Source organism: Oncorhynchus gorbuscha, linkage group LG11 (assembly GCF_021184085.1).
Source record: "Oncorhynchus gorbuscha isolate QuinsamMale2020 ecotype Even-year linkage group LG11, OgorEven_v1.0, whole genome shotgun sequence".
In the NCBI taxonomy this organism is placed as follows: Eukaryota; Metazoa; Chordata; class Actinopteri; order Salmoniformes; family Salmonidae; genus Oncorhynchus; species Oncorhynchus gorbuscha.
Window position 1 is genome coordinate 13,798,177 of NC_060183.1, and position 21,931 is coordinate 13,820,107.

Consider the following 21,931-nt stretch of genomic DNA (forward strand, 5'->3'; position numbering starts at 1 on the left):
TATCTCTCTGTTTATTGGTTCTCTCTCTGTTTATTGGTTTCTCTCTCTGTATCTATGTGTTTATTGGTTTCTCTCTCTGTATCTCTCTGTTTATTGGTTTCTCTCTCTGTATCTCTCTGTTTATTGGTTCTCTCTCTGTATCTCTCTGTTTAATGGTTTATCTCTTTTTAATGGTTTATCTCTTTGTATCTCTCTAGTTATTGGTTTATCTCTCTGTTTAATGGTTTATGTCTCTGTATCTCTCTGTTTAATGGTTTATCTCACTGTATCTCTCTGTTTGAAGGTTTATCTCTCTGTATCTCTCTGTCTAATGGTTTATCTCTCTCTGTATCTCTCTCTGTTTATTTGTCACGCCCTGGCCTTAGTATTCTGTGTTTTCTATATTATTGTGGTTAGGCCAGGGTGTGACATGGGTGATTATGTGTTTGTCTTGTCTAGGGGCTTTTGTAGATTGATGGGGTTTTGTTCAGTGTAGTATTCTAGGTAAGTCTGTGGTTGTCTAGAGTGGTTCTCAATCAGAGGCAGGTGTTTATCATTGTCTCTGATTGGGAACCATATTTAGGCAGCCATATTCTTTGGGTATTTCGTGGTTGATTGTTCCTGTCTCTGTGTTTTGCACCAGTTAGGACTGTTTCGGGTTTTCCACGTTTTCTTATTTTGTATAGTGTTGACGTTTTCATCTTTCATTAAAGATGTTTATAAATAACCACGCAGCATTTTGGTCCTCCTCTCCTTCACAGGAAGAAAACCGTTACAGAATCACCCTCCACAACAGGACCAAGCGACGTGGTGACAGGCAGCGGCAGCAGGAGCAGCACAAGGAGGAATGGACACGGGATGATGTGTTGGACAGCAAGGGTTGCTACACATGGGAGGAGATCCTAGCGGGAAAGGATCGCCTCCCATGGGAACAGGTGGAGGCAGCTAGGAGAGCAGAGGCAGCCGGAGAGAGGAGCCGGTGATACGAGGGACCACGGCTGGCAAGGAAGCCCAAGAGTCAGCCCCAAAAATGTCTTGGGGGGGGAGGCACAGGGAGAGTCTGGCAGAATCAGGAGTCAGACCTGAGCCAACTCCCCCTGTTTATCGTAAGGAGCCAAGGAGGAAACCAGAGCCGGTGTTGAGGTGAGCGAAGCAGAGACCGTGAAGGAGTTAATGGGGAAATTGGAGGAGAGAGTTATGAGAGAGTTGCTGTGTTGGTGCATGAGGCACAGCATTCACCCGACGGAGTGTGTCGGGGATTTGATGGCACCTGGGTCAGCTCTCCATACTCGTCCTGAGGTGTGTGCTAGTCGTCTGGTGAAGATTGTGCCAGGCTCACGCACCAGGCCTCCTGTGCACCTCCCTAGTCTTGCACGTCCCGTGCCAGCTCAGCGCTACAGTGCTCCTAGCAGTGCTAACCATGGCGGATGTGGTACTGGTCAGGCACCATGTTATGCGGTGGAACGCACGGTGTCCCGAGTACGCGTGCTTAGCCCGGTACGCTGCATCCCAGCTCCCCACATCTGCCGGGCTAGGGTGAAGATCCAGCCAGGGCGGTTGGTGCCAGCCCTGCTCTCAAGATCTCCAGTACGCCTTCACGGTCCGGTCCATCCAGTGCCACCTCCACACACCAGCCCACCAGTGCCAGCACCACACACCAGGCCTAAAGTGCGCTTCGCCTGTCCAGCGCTGCCAGAGCCTTCCTCCTCTCCAGCGCTAGCAGAGTCTCCCATCTGTCATGAGCCACCAGCGTCTCCCGTCTGTCATGAGCCGCCAGCGTCTCCCGTCTGTCATGAGCCGTCAGAGTCTCCCGTCTGTCATGAGCCGCCAGAGTCTCCCGTCTGTCATGAGCCGCCAGAGTCTCCCGTCTGTCATGCTGACGGCAGTCAGCATGGAGCAGCCAGAGCCGCCAGTCTGCAAGGAGCCGCCAGTCTGCATGGAGCAGCCAGAGCCGCCAGTCTGCCAGGATCCGCAAGAGCCGCCAGTCAGTAAGCGGACTAAGACTATGTTGGAGTGGGGTCCACGTACTGCGCCAGAGCCGCCACCGTGGACAGACGCCTACCCAGACCCTCCCCTATGGGTATAGGTGTGCGGCCGGGAGGGGGGGGGGTACTGTCACGCATTCTTTGGGTATTTCGTGGGTGATTGTTCCTGTCTCTGTGTATTGCACCAGTTAGGACTGTTTCGGGTTTTCCACGTTTTCTTATTTTGTATAGTGTTCACGTTTTCATCTTTCATTAAAGATGTTTATAAATAACCACGCTGCATTTTGGTCCTCCTCTCTTTCCCAGGAAGAAAACCGTTACATTATTGGTTTCTCTCTCTGTATCTCTCTATTTATTGGTTTATATCTCTGTTTAGTGGTTTCTCTTTCTCTCTCTCTGTTAAATGGTTTCTCTCTCTGTATCTCTCTTTATTGGTTTCTCTCTGTATATATCTCTGTTTATTGGTTTCTATCTCTGTTTAGTGGTTTCTCTCTGTATATCTCTGTTTATTGGTTTCTATCTCTGTTTAGTGGTTTCTCTCTGTATATCTCTGTTTATTGGTTTCTATCTCTGTTTATTGGTTTCTCTCTCTCTCTCTGTTTACTGGTTTCTCTCTGTTTATCTGTTTCTCTCTCTGTATCTCTGTTTACTGGTTTCTCTCTCTGTATCTCTCTGTTTATCGGTTTCTCTCTCTGTATCTATGTTTTTGTCACGTGTTCTCCTTCTCCAGCCTCTATGTCACCAGGCTGCTTGTTATGGCGCACACCTGTCACCATCGTTACTCGCATCAGCGCATTATGACACTCACCTGGACTCCATCACCTCCTACCTCACTACATTTCCTATATATGTCACTCTCTTTGGTTCCTTCCCTATATATGTCACTCTCTTTGGTTCCTTCCCTATATATGTCACTCTCTTTGGTTCCTTCCCTATATATGTCACTCCCTTTGGTTCCTACCCTATATATGTCACTCCCTTTGGTTCCTTCCCTATATATGTCACTCTCTTTGGTTCCTTCCCTATATATGTCACTCTCTTTGGTTCCTTCCCTATATATGTCACTCCCTTTGGTTCCTTCCCTATATATGTCACTCCCTTTGGTTCCTTCCCTATATATGTCACTCTCTTTGGTTCCTACCCTATATATGTCACTCCCTTTGGTTCCTTCCCTATATATGTCACTCCCTTTGGTTCCTTCCCCAGGCGTAATTGTATCTGTTTCAGTTTCCTGGTTGTGCGTTGGTCGTGTTTCTTGTTTTGTATTATGTTTTGTTAAATCACTCACTTTCTGAACTTGCTTCCCGACTCTCAGCGCACATCGTTACAGTTGATCTGTTCCTGTATTTCTCTCTGTTTCTCCCTCTCTGGATCTCTGAAGCAAAATGTGTCGCTTGTCATTTTCGTCTTCTGTGATTATGCTTAGGAATAGCGAGCTGAATGAAGAAGAATGTGTGTGGTTGTCACGCCATGACCTTAGACATCCTTATTTATTCTCTGTTTGGTTAGGTCAGGGTGTGACTCGGGTAGGAGAATCTGTTTTCTATTTCTTTGTTGTATTTGCCAAGTGTGGTTCCCAATCAGAGGCGGCTGTCTATCGTTGTCTCTGATTAGGGATCATATGTAAGTTGTCATTTTCCGTTTAGTATCTGTGCCTGACGGAACTGTTCGCTTTCGTTTTTGTATTCGTTATTTTTGTTTGAGTGATTGTTGACAATAAAGAACATGAACACTTTCCACGCTTGGCTTTGGCCCACTCTACCTTACGACGAAGAGCATTACAGTGGTGTATGCGATGAGTGTGGTGTGTGTGTCTTTGTGTTCACATATGTAAGCTATTGAATGACAGGGATAATCTTTGACAAGATGAGCTACAAGAGAACAGTTATCAGGATAGATGGATTGGTGGACGACTCGGGGATTGATTAACTGTCCTACCTTCTTGTCAGACAGTCCAGACACAGTGTCTATGTACTGCTCCTGGATCATGAAGGCAGCCAGGTTGGCGGTGTAGGAGGCCAGGAAGATGACTGCGAAGAAGGCCCACACCAGCACCATGATCTTACTGGTGGTTCCTTTGGGGTTCTCGATGGGGACTGAGTTATTGAACACGATGCCCCAAAGCAACCACACTGACTTCCCTATGGTGAAGGTAGGACCTCCTGCCGCTGGGGGGTGGGAGGGGGGTTGGAGGCAGGAGGAGAGAAAGGAGGAGGGGGGGAGGTGTTTGGTTAATATACTCATTGTATCATAACATTATCATTAGCAGATGTACAATATACGTCCATGTTATTGATGTGTGTAATGAAACACACGTCCATGTTATTGATGTGTGTAATGAAACATACGTCCATGTTATTGATGTGTGTAATGAAACACACGTCCATGTTATTGATGTGTGTAATGAAACATACGTCCATGTTATTGATGTGTGTAATGAAACACACGTCCATGTTATTGATGTGTGTAATGAAACACACGTCCATGTTATTGATGTGTGTAATGAAACATACGTCCATGTTATTGATGTGTGTAATGAAACATACGTCCATGTTATTGATGTGTGTAATGAAACACACGTCCATGTTATTGATGTGTGTAATGAAACACACGTCCATGTTATTGATGTGTGTAATGAAACACACGTCCATGTTATTGATGTGTGTAATGAAACACACGTCCATGTTATTGATGTGTGTAATGAAACATACGTCCATGTTATTGATGTGTGTAATGATGTGTAATGATACATACGTCCATTTTCCTATACTGTTGATGGCTGTATCATGCATTTCCAATTAGCTTGTTTGTACAGCCCCTTACTAGACCTAATAGAATTTTGACCTTTTCATCTCTCTATCACGTTTCCATTCATAGGTTGTTCCCTATTCCATCATTCAACCCAGCAGCAGCACTGAACACAACATCATTAGCAATCCTCTCAGCATTAGACTAGTCACTGAAGGGTTAGCAGTTAGCCTGCCTCTAGCTGTGTGTTGTGTTTGGTAACAAAGTGTTAACTACTAGTCTGCCTCTAGTTGTGTGTTGTGTGACACGGTGTTAGCCACTAGCCTGCCTCTAGTTGTGTTGGGTTGGGTAACACAGTGTTAACTGCTAGTCTGCCTCTAGTTGTGTGTCGTGTAACACATTGTTAGCCACTAGTCTGCCTCTAGTTGTGTTGTGTAACACAGTGTTAGCCACTAGTCTGCCTCTAGTTGTGTTGTGTAACACAGTGTTAGCCACTAGTCTGCCTCTAGTTGTGTTGTGTAACACAGTGTTAGCTGCTAGCCTGCCTCTATCTGTCTGTCGTATTAGGGAACTCAGACTCAGCCCATTCATCTTTGCCAGCTTGGAGAAGCCAAATCCATCTCCATCAGATTAGCCTAGCGACAAACACTAATTAAACCAGGAAGTGACCTTTCAGACCGCGAGACGAGAGCGGGCTCTGGCAGCTCGGCATGCTGGGATTGATTAGCCGTCTTTGTTGAGTGCAGTGCTATACCCCACTCTCCCAGGGACTCTCGGGGTCTGGCATTCTGTGTCAATACCTGCCTAAAACCACTTTAAAACTCTTGGCACCTAGCTTCTGTTTATAGTATGTAGGACACAGCCGTTTCCCATACTAATGTAGCCGATAAGCAGTGTTTTATTTGATTATTATAATTATTTATTATTTTAATATAATAATAATAATAATATATGCCATTTAGCAGACGCTTTTATCCAAAGCGACTTACAGTCATGTGTGCATACATTCTACGTATGGGTGGTCCCGGGGATCGAACCCACTACCCTGGCGTTACAAGCGCCATGCTCTACCAACTGAGCTACAGAAGGACGATCAGCTTTAATATCGCAGATAGATTGTAGCTTCCATCAATGTAATTGTTTGCATCATTTCCAATCTTCCATATATATTTTGTGTAAATATGTATATAAAATATGCTTTTAAAATATATTTTCTTTTCTTATTTTCACCTAACCCTAGCACCCCTCTCATACACTTCCCTGTGTTTGGGTGAATAAGCAGGGTTAATGACCAGCTGAGTTTCAACCCAAGTCTCCTGTGTGAGCCCTCGGCTCTAAAACCAGGGTAGCAGCAGCTGTGCCACAACTCACCTTTAGCACTGACCAAGCTGCGGTTGTAGCCGACAGGACTGAAGTACTCGAACACGAATACGGTCACAGCTACCACGGTCAGGCACATTACAAACATCATCACCCACACCGCTGGGCTATAGGGCTCTGGGATAGAGGAGGAGAGACAAGGAGGAGGGAGAGAGAGAGCGGGAGGGAGGGAGGGATCTTTCTTTTTATGTCATTTGGACTGGCCAATGATGGCTAATAATGTCACCAGGTATAGTATCTACAGAAAACTTAAAGACGGTCATAGGATTGTTCATCCATTGCTTTGGTTGTCGTATAAAAGCTTGTCTACTGCCAGGCTCAAACAAAGCAATTATAAATACTGAGCAGCTCAGGGAGAGAAAAGGCAGAGATAAAAATGACTCGTTTTAACATGGGAACGCCAACTTGTTTTCATTTTGATTTGGTTGTTTCAAGGTTTATGTATGATGTAGTTGTATCTGCAGGATACATCGAAAGTTACCTAAAACGGAAACGGACCACTGAGACAGAACCCAGTAAAGTAGGCCAAACACAAACACACACAAACACACACACACATGCACTGAGCGTTGCCATGGGAGCTAGCTGTCATGCTGCTTCCGTGAGGAGAGGCATCATGGCCGGGAATCCAGGTAAATCACTGTTTGACACAGATCTAAGATCAGACTATACTCCCAATATTATAATGTTAACTATTGGAGTACTAACACTAAACTTACCTCAGATCAAATTATATTTACATAATATAAAAACAATCAATCAATTAATCAATCCAACTATCTCACCGAGGAAGGCGGAGGGGGAGACAGTCCCATTGCTACGGGCAACCATGACGCTGATGCCGGTCTCGACGAATGGCACGGAGAAGTCGATGATCTCAGAACGCTCCTCATTTATGGTGAGAGAACCTATGGCCATGTCTGCTTTCCTGTAGAACACCTGGGAGAGAGGGAGGAGAGGGGGAGGAATGAGGGGGGTGATACATCTTTACATCATACAACTTAAAACATGATTTACTGTGCTTCATCCCTCTGTCAATGTAAGAATTGCACATTATAGCATTTTTTCCTCTCTCTTGCATTACCTCAACATGTATCAAACGGCATTGAGCCTCTGGGGACGCAGGCAGGGATGATGTCATGAGGAACACCTGTTCAGGCGTACGCCTTTAGGATGCGACAGTGTTTGTCTTCAGCACCATATGAACATGCATGTTTTCACACACCATTAACCCAGATACAATCAACCATCAAAGAGATGCTGTACACCTACCCAGTCTACCTCTGACCACTGCCTCTCTCCTGGTCCCAACAAACACACAGCACAGATTTAGGAGTAGAAGCTCTGGAGCTGTTCACAGGGGAAGTTCATTTATCTTCCAAATGTTATCTTCCTGCCTGGGATTTCAACCAGCAACCTTCCAGCTACAGGTCCGCCTGTTTAGCCTCCAGCCACCGCCTCTGTCCTGTAACGTCCTACATTACCGGTCCGCCTCTCTAGCCTCTAGCCACCGCCTCTGTCCTGTAACGTCCTACATTACCGGTCCGCCTCTCTAGCCTCCAGCCACCGCCTCTGTCCTGTAACGTCCTACATTACCGGTCCGCCTCTCTAGCCTCCAGCCACCGCCTCTGTCCTGTAACGTCCTACATTACCGGTCCGCCTCTCTAGCCTCTAGCCACCGCCTCTGTCCTGTAACGTCCTACATTACTGGTCCGCCTCTCTAGCCTCCAGCCACCGCCTCTGTCCTGTAACGTCCTACATTACTGGTCCGCCTCTCTAGCCTCCAGCCACCGCCTCTGTCCTGTAACGTCCTACATTACTGGTCCGCCTCTCTAGCCTCCAGCCACCGCCTCTGTCTTGTAACGTCCTACATTACCGGTCCGCCTCTCTAGCCTCCAGCCACCGCCTCTGTCCTGTAACGTCCTACATTACCGGTCCGCCTCTCTAGCCTCCAGCCACCGCCTCTGTCCTGTAACGTCCTACATTACTGGTCCGCCTCTCTAGCCTCCAGCCACCGCCTCTGTCCTGTAACGTCCTACATTACTGGTCCGCCTCTCTAGCCTCCAGCCACCGCCTCTGTCCTGTAACGTCCTACATTACCGGTCCGCCTCTCTAGCCTCTAGCCACCGCCTCTGTCCTGTAACGTCCTACATTACTGGTCCGCCTCTCTAGCCTCTAGCCACCGCCTCTGTCCTGTAACGTCCTACATTACTGGGAGAGTTTGGTGCTGGAGTTCCTCTCACCTCTCCGATCATGCCGTTCCAGATGCCACTGATCATCTTTCCATGTTTCCCGTTAGTGACCAGGTAGAGGTCGTAGGAGAACTTGATGGTGCGAGACAGCTTCTTCAGAATGTCGATGCAGAACCCCTTACAGCACAGCTTGGTGTAGGGCTCCGTGTGACCCACAAGACTGTAGTGAGAGGAGGAACACACACACACGCACACTGAACAGAACGTATGTGACGAACAGTAAGTTTTAGGAGAAAGAAGAGCAACTCCTAATTGACCTGATAGGTCCTCTAATTGACCTGATAGGTCCTCTAATTGACCTGTTAAACAGCAGTAGCTCTGTGAGACCGATGAGATCAATAAGCTAAACAGCATCAGAGCAGAGCAGAGGAGGGAGGAGTGTGGTCTGTACTAACGACTGGGAATCAAGGACCTGGTCTGCAGACAGGAAAGACAACAGGAAATCGGTATCCCTGAGACACTCACTCACTCACACACGCGCACGCACACACACACACACTTAGTGCAGTCTGAGTGCCTGATACAGACTCTAAACACAGGGAATTATGGTGTTTGGTGAAACACTGACACACACACACACAGAGAGCAGTGATGATCTGTCACCTCCAGCCTCCCCTCGACCCCACTGTCTAATGATGTGTAGGTAGAGGGGGAGGACAGAGAGAGAGAGGGATGAATAGAGAGAAGGATGGTTGTTGTTAAACCTAGAGTAAATAGTTCAGTCCTTGTCTCCTTCGTCTCTCCTTCGTCTCACTAGCTGCCTTGGCTAAACGCTGTAGGTTAAGAGCAATGAGTCAGGGTGTGTGTGTGTGTGTGTGTGTGTGTGTGTGTGTGTGTGTGTGTGTGTGTGTGTGTGTGTGTGTGTGTGTGTGTGTGTGTGTGTGTGTGTGTGTGTGTGTGTGTGTGTGTGTGTGTGTGTGTGTGTGTGTGTGTGTGTGTGTGTGTGTGTGTGTGTGTGTGTGTGTGTGTGTGTGTGTGTGTGTGTTTTACTATACCTGTGGGGACTTTGAAATGCCAAAAAAACTCATATTTGACCAACTTTGACCACAAGGTCAAATGCTATTTGTAGTCATTTAGGGTTAAGGTTAGAATTAGTGTTAGGGTTAGAATTAGGTTTAGGGTTAGTTTTAGGGTTAGGGTTAGGGTTAGGTTAAGGAAATTTGGATTTTGAATGGAACTGAATGTCCCCACAAGGTTAGCTGCACAAGACTCGTGTGTGTGTGTGTGTGTGTGTGTGTGTGTGTGTGTGTGTGTGTGTGTGTGTGTGTGTGTGTGTGTGTGTGTGTGTGTGTGTGTGTGTGTGTGTGTGTGTGTGTGTGTGTGTGTGTGTGTGTGTGTGTGTGTGTGTGTGTGTGTGTGTGTGTGACACACAATGATTAAACCGCTTTCTTCATCTCCCCCAGATCTACGCGCACACGTACACACACACACGCACGCAAGCACACACACACACACACACATACCCCCGACGGTTAGCGATGTCTCCATTCTTCCCTGAAACAACAGGAGTATAAAACGATGTGCCCAGAGGAAGGAAGAGAGAAATCTAGAGCTGCGAGGGAGGAAGAGAAAATAATGGGGAAGGAATCTTGAGAATTAATGTTTCAGTGAGGAGTTTGCCAGTGGTGTACCCACTAATGCCTATACTGGCCCTAACTATGCCTGCAGTGCTGCACTTGAACTTACTGCCAATACAATACAACTCTCATGAACTCTGTGCATCCAGGAAGCCACTACATTACAGTAAGATATCCACACATAGATAAGTTAGGATTCCACCCAGACAAAGCATCAAACAGCATGTACAATCACACAGCAGCACTCCAACTACTAACCCATAGTCAGTACTGATAGTGCCTTATAACTGTGCATTATCCTCCCCTCACTTAATTGACTTCAGTTATCTTGCCAATGAGACCAGCCACTGTCCAAAAAAAAAGAGGAGTTTTAATGTTTAAAAAACCTTTCAATTACACCAAACATCTGGTACGGAGAATAGCTGTGTCACCAACATACAGTATGATTAACTAGTTAACCTCCTCTACTTTGCATTCATTAACTCTCCTTTCTCCTTATCTTGCTCACGCTCTCTTTCTCTGTCTCTCTTTCGCTCTCTCGCTCACGCTCTCTCGCTCACGCTCTCTCTCTCTGTTTTTCCCTAGTAGCCTGGGAGTGTTGACTGCAACCCAAGCAGGGTGGGGAGAGAGAGAGAGAGAGAGAGAGAGAGAGAGAGAGAGAGAGAGAGAGAGAGAGAGAGAGAGAGAGAAACAGAGAGAGAAACAGAGAGAGAAACAGAGAGAGAAACAGAGAGAGAAACAGAGAGAAACAGAGAGAGGAGGGAAAGAGAGAGAAAGAGAGACAGAGAGAGGATGGAAAGAGAGAGAGGGACAGAGAGAGGAGGGAAAGAGAGAGAGAGGGTTGTGTTGTTTCTATCCTACCATGATAGATGTGCCAGCGTTGGCAGATAAATCTTCTTTACGGCCAATCAATGTGCCATCGCACTCAACCACTTTCCCCACACATCTTTCCACCATTAATATGCCACACTGACACACAAACACATGCTCACGCACGCACACAAACACACTTCCATTACTATGCCAGCGGTGTTATGTCGTGAAGGGATTCAGGTCTTGCACACACAAACACACACACAGTGGATCCATCATTGATGTGTGACTCAAATCAAATCAAATCAAATCCAAATGTATTTGTCACAAACACATGGTTAGCAGATGTTAGTGCGAGTGTAGCGAAATGCTTGTGATTCTAGTTCCGACAATGCAGTAAGAACCAACAGGTAATCTAGCTAACAATTCCAAAACTACTACCTTATAGACACAAGTGTAAGGGGATACAGAATATGTACATAAAGATATATGAATGAGTGATGGTACAGAGCGGCACAGGCAAGATACAGTAGATGGTATTGAGTGCAGTATATACATATGAGATGAGTATGTAAACAAAGTGGCATAGTTAAAGTGGCTAGTGATACATGTATTACATAATGTATTACATAAGGATGCAGTAGATGATATAGAGTACAGTATATATGTATACATATGAGATGAATAATGTAGGGTATGTAAACATTATATTAGGTAGCATTGTTTAAAGTGGCTAGTGATATATTTTACATAATTTCCCATCAATTCCCATTATTAAAGTGGCTGGAGTTGAGTCAGTGTGTTGGCAGCAGCCACTCAATGTTAGTGGTGGCTGTTTAACAGTCTGATGGCCTTGAGATAGAAGCTGTTTTTCAGTCTCTCGGTCCCAGCTTTGATGCACCTGTACTGACCTCGCCTTCTGGATGATAGCGGGGTGAACAGGCAGTGGCTCGGGTGGTTGCTGTCCTTGATGATCTTTATGGCCTTACTGTAACATCGGGTGGTGTAGGTGTCCTGGAGGGCAGGTAGTTTGCCCCCGGTGATGCGTTGTGGAGAACTCACTACCCTATGGAGAGCCTTATGGTTGTGGGCGGAGCAGTTGCCTTACTAGGCGGTGATACAGCCCGACAGGATGCTCTTGATTGTGCATCTGTAGAAGTTTGTGAGTGCTTTTGGTGACAAGCCAAATTTCTTCAGCCTCCTGAGGTTGAAGAGGCGCTGCTGCGCCTTCTTCACGATGCTGTCTGTGTGGGTGAACCAATTCAGTTTGTCTGTGATGTGTACGCCGAGGAACTTAAAATTTACTACCATCTCCACTACTGTTCCATCGATGTGGATAGGGGGGTGTTCCCTCTGCTGTTTCCTGAAGTCCACAATCATCTCCTTAGTTTTGTTGACGTTGACTGTGAGGTTATTTTCCTGATACCACACTCCGAGGGCCCTCACCTCCTCCCTGTAGGCCGTCTCGTCGTTGTTGGTAATCAAGCCTACCACTGTTGTGTCGTCCGCAAACTTGATGATTGAGTTGGAGGCCTGCGTGGCCACGCAGTCGTGGGTGAACAGGGAGTACAGGAGAGGGCTCAGAACGCACCCTTGTGGGGCCCCAGTGTTGAGGATCAGCGGGGTGGAGATGTTGTTGCCTACCCTCACCACCTGGGGGCGGCCCGTCAGGAAGTCCAGTACCCAGTTGCACAGGGCGGGGTCGAGACCCAGGGTCTCGAGCTTGATGACGAGCTTGGAGGGCACTATGGTGTTAAATGCCGGGCTGTAGTCGATGAACAGCATTCTCACATAGGTATTCCTCTTGTCCAGATGGGTTAGGGCAGTGTGCAGTGTGGTTGAGATTGCATCGTCTGTGGACCTATTTGGGCGGTAAGCAAATTGGAGTGGGTCTAGGGTGTCAGGTAGGGTGGAGGTGATATGGTCCTTGACTAGTCTCTCAAAGCACTACATGATGACGGAAGTGAGTGCTACGGGGCGGTAGTCGTTTAGCTCAGTTACCTTAGCTTTCTTGGGAACAGGAACAATGGTGGCCCTCTTGAAGCATGTGGGAACAACAGACTGGGATAGGGATTGATTGAATATGTCCGTAAACACACCAGCCAGCTGGTCTGCGCATACTCTGAGGGCGCGGCTAGGGATGCCGTCTGGGCCTGCAGCCTTGCGAGGGCAGTGTCAGTGGCACTGTATTGTCCTCAAAGCGGGCAAAAAAGCTATTTAGTCTGCCTGGGAGCAAGACATCCTGGTCCGTGACGGTGCTGGTTTTCTTTTTGTAATCCTTGTTTGACTGCCTTGCGGAGGGAATAGCTACACTGTTTGTATTCGGTCATGTTTCCAGTCACCTTGCCCTGATTAAAAGCAGTGCTTCGAGCTTTCAGTTTCACGCGCATGCTGCCATCAATCCACGGTTTCTGGTTTGGGAATGTTTTAATCGTTGCTATGGGAACGACATCTTCAACGCACGTTCTAATGAACTCGCACACCGAATCAGCGTATTCGTCAATGTTGTCGTCTGACGCAATACGGAACATATCCCAGTCCACGTGATGGAAGCAGTCTTGTAGTGTGGAATCAGATTGATCGGACCAGCGTTGAAAAGACCTCAGCGCGGGAGCTTCTTGTTTTAGTTTCTGTCTGTAGGCAGGGATGAACAAAATTGAGTCGTGGTCAGCTTTTCCGAAAGGAGGGCGGGGCAGGGCCTTATATGCGTCGTGGAAGTTGGAATAGCAATGATCCAAGGTTTTTCCAGCCCTGGTTGTGCAATCGATATGCTGATCAAATTTAGGGAGTCTTGTTTTCAGATTAGCCTTGTTAAAATCCCCAGCTACAATGAATGCAGCCTCCGGATATATGGATTCCAGTTTGCAAAAAGTCAAATAAAGTTTGTTCAGAGCCATCGATGTGTCTGCTTGGGGGGGGGAATATCTACGGCTGTGATTATAATAGAAGAGAATTCCCTTGGTAGATAATGCGGTCTACATTTGATTGTGAGGAATTCTAAATCAGGTGAACAGAAGGACTTGAGTTCCTGTATGTTGTTTTGGCCACACCACGTCACGTTAACCATAAAGCATATGCCCCCGCCCCTCTTCTTACCAGAAAGATGTTTGTTTCTGTCGGCGCGATACGTGGAGAAACCAGCTGGCTGCACCGTCTCCGATAGCGTCTCTCCAGTGAGCCATGTTTCCGTGAAAACAAAGAACGTTACAGTCTCTGATGTCCCTCTGGAATGCTACCCTTGCTCGGATTTCATCAACCTTGTTGTCAAGAGACTGGACATTGGCGAGGAGAATGCTAGGGAGTGGTGCACGATGTGCCTGTCTCCGGAGTCTGACCTGGAGACCGCTTCGTTTTCCCCTTTTTCGAAGTCGTTTTTTGGGGTCGCCGGCTGGGATCCATTCCGTTGTCCTGGGTGAAAGGCAGAACACAGGGTCTGCTTCGCGAAAGTCATATTCTTGGTCGTACTGATGATGAGTTGACGCTGCTCTTATGTTCAGTAGTTCTTCTCGACTGTATGTAATGAAACCTAAGATGACCTGGGGTACCAATGTAAGAAATAACACGTAAAAAATAAATAAAAACTGCATAGTTTCCTAGGAACGCGAAGCGAGGCGGCCATCTCTGTCGGGGCCGGAAGTTGAGTGGGAATGTCAAAGGGACGTACAGCAGGTATATTACAGGTGTGTAAAAGATGTCATGGTTGTATTATGGTTGTCTTGTGGTTGTACTGTGGTTGTATTATGGTTGTCTTGTGGTTGTACTGTGGTTGTCTTGTGGTTGTCTTGTGGTTGTCTTGTGGTTGTACTGTGGTTGTACTGTGGTTGTCTTGTGGTTGTCTTGTGGTTGTACTGTGGTTGTACTGTGGTTGTACTGTGGTTGTACTGTGGTTGTCTTGTGGTTGTACTGTGGTTGTCTTGTGGTTGTACTGTGGTTGTCTTGTGGTTGTACTGTGGTTGTCTTGTGGTTGTACTGTGGTTGTCTTGTGGTTGTACTGTGGTTGTCTTGTGGTTGTACTGTGGTTGTCTTGTGGTTGTCTCCTGTTAGTAATCCATCTCAGGTGCTTTTATGCACTTGGTTTGACACCACTTTAGGGATCACACAACTGCTGTGTGCTCTGACAACAGCTTAACAGTGTGTGTGTGTGTGTGTGTGTGTGTGTGTGTGTGTGTGTGTGTGTGTGTGTGTGTGTGTGTGTGTGTGTGTGTGTGTGTGTGTGTGTGTGTGTGTGTGTGTGTGTGTGTGTGTGTGTGTGTGTGTGTGTGTGTGTGTGTGTGTGTGTGTGTGTGTGTGTGTGTGTGTGTGTGTGTGTGTGTGTGTGTGTGTGTGTGTGTGTGTGTGTGTGTGTGTGTGTGTGTGTGTGTGTGTGTGTGTGTGTGTGTGTGTGTGTGTGTGTGTGTGTGTGTGTGTGTGTGTGTGTGTGTGTGTGTGTATAAAAATGTCCTGATCTCAAAATGTACCATCCAGTATATGCTTACCAGATATGTGCAGGCTGTTGTGTGAGCATAAATCTGCAATTTGCATGTTGTTTTGTGTGTGAGTGAGTGAGTGCATGCATACCTCTCGGTGCGGTTGGACTGGCGTCGGCAGGGCACGGTGTTGCGTACACAGGTTCCCGTGTCGGGGTCCACGTTCTCTACGATGACGAAGGGCCTCTCCTCCAGAGTGGCTACCGTCAGGTGGCGATCATCTGATACCGGCTCGAGGAAACTACCATATCGAGGCCACACCGGATAACGTACCTGGAGGATACCCCGCTCTAATGTCCCCACCTGGGGGGAGTGGGGGGGGGAGTAGCGAGAGAGAGAGGGAGAGAGAGATAGAGAGTTTGAGAGGTAGGGGAAGATAGAGAGGTTGAGGTAGATGTTGATGTAGAGGTTGAGAGAGAGAGAGAGAGAGAGAGAGAGAGAGAGAGAGAGAGAGAGAGAGAGAGAGAGAGAGAGAGAGAGAGATGGCAGAGTTAGAGAGACAGAGAGAGGGAGTAGGAAGAGAGAGGGACAGAAAGAGTAGGAGGAAGAGTACATGAAAGTGGATTAAACTCAGTGCTGTAGATCTGAGACAGGCTGATCCAGGATTGTGACCCAGAGCCAAGCTCCAGAGGACACAATGATCCCCCGTTAAGAACCTGCCCTCGCTTAACCCTATTGGGGCTCCATTTGTCACCCAGCATCCCGTCCCTGGAGCTCCCCACTCCATCCCCCCAGTCATAGCTCTGCTGATTTGTACACAGCAAATTCTCCAGTGTTATATCAAAACTGAGAATGTTAGATGAACACTGAAAGTGTGGACTTGTATAGACACTGGAAAGTATTAAATTAACACACTACTTAGTGTAAAACCTTATTTCCCAGAATGCCTTTTCGAGCTAATTGTAGAGTTACCACCCAGGACAGTATTTGTTAGTGACAGAGACATCAGTGTTGCATTAATCACTTGTCCTTGGGACGTTACCAAGTGAGATCCTGAGCGAATATGTTATTTTGTAGGTCTTATAATTTAACACAACACAATATATATTTCATAAGGCCTTTTTTTACCCCCTTATTCTCCCCAATTTTGTGGTTTCCAATTGTTAGTAGTTACTATCTTGTCTCATCGCTACAACTCCTGTACGGGCTCGGGAGAGACGAAGGTTGAAAGCCATGCCTCCTCCGAAACACAACCCAACCAAGCCGCACTGCTTCTTAACACAGCGCGCATCCAACCTGGAAGCCAGCCGCACCAATGTGTCGGAGGAAACACCGTGCAGCTGGCGACCTGGTTATAGCGTGCACTGCGCCCAGCCTGCCACAGGAGTCGCTAGTGCTCGATGGGACAAGGATATCGCCTGCTCGCCAAGACTGTTATCGCACATTACATATTCTAATTTTAAAAAATTGACTTCATTTTTTTACATATTGCAACAAAGTGGTTACTATTAGGGCTGTGGCGGTCACAAAGTCAATTAACATAAACACATTTAGCCTCTCATGGCTTCCATTTTAAAAAGTAATATATCCATATAATATAGCCTAAACCTTTACAATACATCCATTATTTATTTTAAACAGGTCTAAAGAAGCATGACATGAAGAAAATGTAGTCTATTTCAGAAGAACAGAATAGCTTACTCTGAGTTGACCTTGTGTTAGGCCCTGATCTGGCTATGCCAAATGGCTGTGGGCTGCACTAGTTCATTTAGCAGACGAGATTTGCTTAGAATTCCGTGGCATTATTTTATAGTATGAAGAATAGAATTAAACAAAGCTGAATAAAATATAAATATTGGCTGCAAATGATTTGAGGGTTTGCACATGTTGCTATTCTGTACTCCTATAACTAGAAACATGTACTCCTATAACTCCTATAGAGACAGAGTTATTAATGCAACTTTAGTTGTTTTACAAATGTTGGGCCTTATGTTTCGATGTTTAATACATTGTATAAGGCTGCATGATAGAGACTAATGATGATTTGAAATAAAGTTGCTTGAAAGGCATGAGCTCTGCTTTGTTTTTTTGCGCAGGCTGCACACACTCCAATAGTCTCTCATTCACAATTTGACAAGCACTTTATAATGCCTCGAATTTCACTGTGGCATCCCCTTTGTGGTGGTAATGCACCCTACAAAAAAAACATGTCTTTTGCGGCCCGGAGGGCTGCGTTGTGCCCTTCTCCCCGAGTGTGCTGCGTTGTGCCCTTCTCCCCGAGTGTGCTGCGTTGTGCCCTTCTCCCCGAGTGTGCTGCGTTGTGCCCTTCTCCCCGAGTGTGCTGCGTTGTGCCCTTCTCCCCGAGTGTGCTGCGTTGTGCCCTTCTCCCCGAGTGTGCTGCGTTGTGCCCTTCTCCCCGAGTGTGCTGCGTTGTGCCCTTCTCCCCGAGTGTGCTGCGTTGTGCCCTTCTCCCCGACCGAGTGTGCTGCGTTGTGCCCTTCTCCCCGAGTGTGCTGCGTTGTGCCCTTCTCCCCGAGTGTGCTGCGCAATCGGAAGCGCCTCTCGCTCACATGGCTCTCTGTCATGTGATCTTTCTCTCAGGCTACAAATGAAGACACATCAGGGACGCAACTGCGCGCGTCTTTATCCAATTCCGAGGCGCATATTGGAAGAACTGTCCCCATTGACTTTTCGTCAGCCAACAAGATGAGTAGGACAAACGAAAAGCAATAGCCTATTTAAATCTATTATCCCCCATAGTACAAAAGTCGAACCTATTCTATTCTGTATGAGAAATACATATTCCAAACATAATCTGGGACAGTTGTGGGATGTGATAGATCCCAAATTAATACAACCACTAGCATGAAATAAACGTTTATGAAATGTGGATGACACAACAGATCAGACTGTTTCCTTAAAATGTTTGATAAACTGTTAGGCTATTTCTTCACATTATAAGCATAGCAATGTGCACATGGTAGCAGGCTATAAACGCGAATGTTCCATTAGCAGAAAACACAACTTCCATATATTGTGAAAGTGCATTCTTATGGTGGAAATTTTTATTAAATATTTTCCCCAAACTTGAAACTTAAGCGCTGCTTATACAGTTGAGGTCGGAAGTTTACATAAACTTGTTTGCGTCATTAAAACCTGTTTTTCAACCACTCCACAAATTTCTTGTTAAACAAACTATAGTTTGGCAAGTCGGTTAGGACATCTACTTTGTGCATGACACAAGTCATTTTTCCAACAATTGTTTACAGACAGATTATTTCACTTATAATTCACTGTATCACAATTCCAGTGGGTCAGACGTTTACATACACTAAATTGACTGTGCCTTTAAACAGAGTGGAAAATTCCAGAAAATTATGTCATGGCTTTAGACGCTTCTGATAGGCTAATTGACATAATTTGAGTCAATTGGAGGTGTACCTGTGGATGTATTTCAAGGCCTACCTTCAAACTCAGTGCCTCTTTTCTAGACATTATGGGAAAATCCAAAGAAATCAGCCAAGACCTCCACAAAATTGTAGACCTCCACAGGTCTGGTTCATCCTTGGGAGCAATTTCCAAACGCCTGAAAGTACCACGTTCATCTGTACAAACACTAGTACGCAAGTGTAAACACCATGGGACCACGCAGCCTAGAGATGAATGTACTTTGGTGCAAAAAAGTGCAAATAAATCCCAGAACAACAGCAAAGGACCTTGTGAAGATGCTGGAGGAAACAGGTACAAACGTATCTACATTAAAACAAGTCCTATATCGACATAACCTGAAAGGCCACTCAGCAAGGAGGAAACCACTGTTTCAAAACCACCATAAAAAATCAAGACTATGGTTTGCAAGTGCACATGGGGACAAAGATTGTACTTTTGGAGAAATGTCCTCTTGTCTGATGAAACAAAAATAGGACGGTTTGGCCATAATGACCATCATTATGTTTGGAGGAAAAAGGGGGAAGTTTACAAGCCGAAGAACACCATCCCAACTGTGAAGCACAGGGGTGACAGCATCATGTTGTGGGGTTGCTTTGGTGCAGGAGGGACTGGTGCACTTCACAAAGATGATGGCATCATGATGCAGGAACATTTTGTGGATATATTGAAGCAACATCTCAAGACATCAGTCAGGAAGTTAAAGATTGGTTGCAAACGGGTCTTCCAAATGGACAATGACACCAAGCATACTCCCAAAGCTGTGGAAAAATGGCGTAAGGACAACAAAGTCAAGGTATTGGAGTGGCCATCACAAAGCCCTGACCTCAATCCTATAGAAAATTTGTGGGCAGAACTGAAAAAGCGGGTACGAGCGAGGAGGCCAACAAACCTGACTCAGTTACACCAGCTCTGTCAAGAGGAATGGGCCAAAATTCACCCAACTTATTGTGGGTAGCTTGTGGAAGGCTACCCGAAATGTTTTACCCAATTAAACAATTTAAAGGCAATGCTACCAAATACTAATTGAGTGTGTGTAAACTTCTGACCCACTGGGAATGTGATGAAAGAAATAAAAGCTGAATTAAATCCTTCTTTCTACTATTGTTCTGACATTTCACATTCTTAAAATAAAGTGGTGATCCTAAATGACCTAAGGGAATTTTTACTTTGATTAGTGTCAGGGATTGTGAAACAAAGGAATTGTGAAAAACTGAGTTTAAATGGATTTGGCTAAGGTGTATGTTTAAATGTCCAACTTCAACTGTATATGCCAGTTAGTCTCTATACTCTACACTCTCTATACTTGTAAAGCTGATTAATGTGCTTCATTATAAGAACTTATTTGGCTGCTTTAGTTGTGATACAAACCTTGTTAAATATAAGCAATGTGCTTAATATTAGGAAAGTTGAGAAATACATTTCATAGGCCTATTCTATAGAAAGCTGATGAGATCCTCCTCTTTCTATTAGCGGCCATCACTGTTTCTCCTTCAACGTCTAGCCAATAGAAATGTTGCACAACATTAGCTCATGGGCTCTCATTAAGTGTTTGATTAGATTTTCAAAACATTTGCATTGATGTCAGAGGGATTAGAGGGACAATAGAGTGCTGAGTACCAGGCAATTAGCAAGTTTGGTAGGCTACTAATGACCATCAGCAGCATCAGAGTTTGGAGAAGCCTAATTAACATGACTCAATAGTCACATGGAATTTGACTGCCTTCCTGACTCATGACCAACAGCCCTAGTTAGTCTCTTATTGGGGAAATCACAGTGGAATTTGCATAGGTTTCTAAGAAATTCATACATTTCTGTAAACTTCATGAATTCTACAAAAATGGCAGTGTTTGACCATGACATGTGATTACAATTCAACAGAACAGATGAACAGGAATGACATTTAGTCTCATGGGTGGTCAAAAACAACACCCTGAAAGCCATGCCCCTACTAAGCCAAGCAACAAACCAAACTTGATTTTTTTACGTATAAATAAAGAACTGACCCAATGCCTGCAACCCAGTAGTTGGGTCATTGAAACAACACATATTTGTTGGTGTAAGGCCTCAAAATAAGGCATTATGAAATACATATTGTATTAAATGTTTATATTTTATACAACGGGGGGTTTATTCCTGAATGCTGATTGGTTAAAACAGCATGCCCAGACGCTATCTATTCTACAAGTTACCACCGGCTAAATCTATGACGTTAAAATGCCTATTTACTCTGTTCCATCTGACTGAGCAATCCACTGTCTCATCATTCCAGCGAGGCAACTTGATATACCCTATAAAATGCATCTAGACATTATATCTCACATTTCTTTTCAAACTAACATTTCATATTCAACAGTGGAGATTTGTATAAACTTTGCTGTCTGTCTCTCAGAAATTTGCAACATTGTTTCAATATTCAAATTGGATCACCAGGCGTCCCATAGTAATGAATGTGTCAGGGGCAGGACGTGACAGAGAGGCAGGCATCTTTTCTCAGCCAGTTGAAATCATGCATCATTTTGATTTATTTTTTTCAGCATAATTCTTTATATACATACAAAGAACTATCAATAGAAAACAGGTCCAATTAAATGATGTGCCGCTAGTTTACTGTCTTTCCAGCTTCAGTTAGAAGTGATTCTTGTGTTAGCTGTGTTGCTGGCTAGCTCCTCTGAACAACAGTGTCCTGAGGAGAGAGCACATTAAGCCAGGCAAAATTCTGCCTCATTGGCTAATTGTTACAGATGTATCCAAATAAATGTAACTAAAAAACAGCTTAAACAAATGCAGCTACTTTGCTGTTATTCTGGCTGCACTGTTTGACTTTACTGTAAGTTAGCCATAGTTGGCAAGCTAGCAAGCAAGGGATAAGAACATGGCCAGCCAGTATGGCAATGGAACATTTCGAACCAACAACTGGGTCGCGTCCACAGATACAGAACAAAAAGACTGAACGACTGGGTTGTGTCTCTGGAAACCGAACTGATAGATCTGTTCGGTCAACTGGCAACCCCAGATTAGAACAAAACAAATGTCCCACCTTTATTTAACCAGGTAGGCCAGTTGAGAACAAGTTCTCATTTACAACTGTGACCTGGCCAAGATAAAGCATAGCAGTGCGACAAAAACAACGACACAGAGTTACAAATGTACAATCAATAACACAATAGAAACATCTGTATATAGTGTGTGCAAATTAAGTAAGGAGGTAAGGCAATAAATAGGCCAATAGTTTATATTGTGGTGGTATGAAATAATATGAATAAATTAATCAAAATAACAGTGGTAATGCCCAAGAAGCCAGTGTTCGGAGGCTATATTGACAGAGTTTGCCAGCCCTCAAC

The 21,931-nt window shown here is 45.4% G+C and overlaps 1 protein-coding gene across 1 annotated transcript in view; it reads right to left on the bottom strand.

Annotated features, from left to right (window-relative positions):
* The window catches only part of LOC124047549 (glutamate receptor ionotropic, NMDA 2C-like), a 41,873-nt gene that overhangs the window by 11,143 nt on the left and 8,799 nt on the right, over window positions 1-21,931 (bottom strand). Inside the window, exons 4-8 of the mRNA XM_046367859.1 lie at window positions 15,292-15,503; window positions 8,336-8,504; window positions 6,878-7,031; window positions 6,084-6,209; window positions 3,903-4,132 (exon numbers count right to left, since the gene is read on the bottom strand). Of these exons, the coding sequence (XP_046223815.1) occupies window positions 3,903-4,132; window positions 6,084-6,209; window positions 6,878-7,031; window positions 8,336-8,504; window positions 15,292-15,503 (891 nt within the window). The remainder of the gene's footprint in view (window positions 1-3,902; window positions 4,133-6,083; window positions 6,210-6,877; window positions 7,032-8,335; window positions 8,505-15,291; window positions 15,504-21,931) is intronic.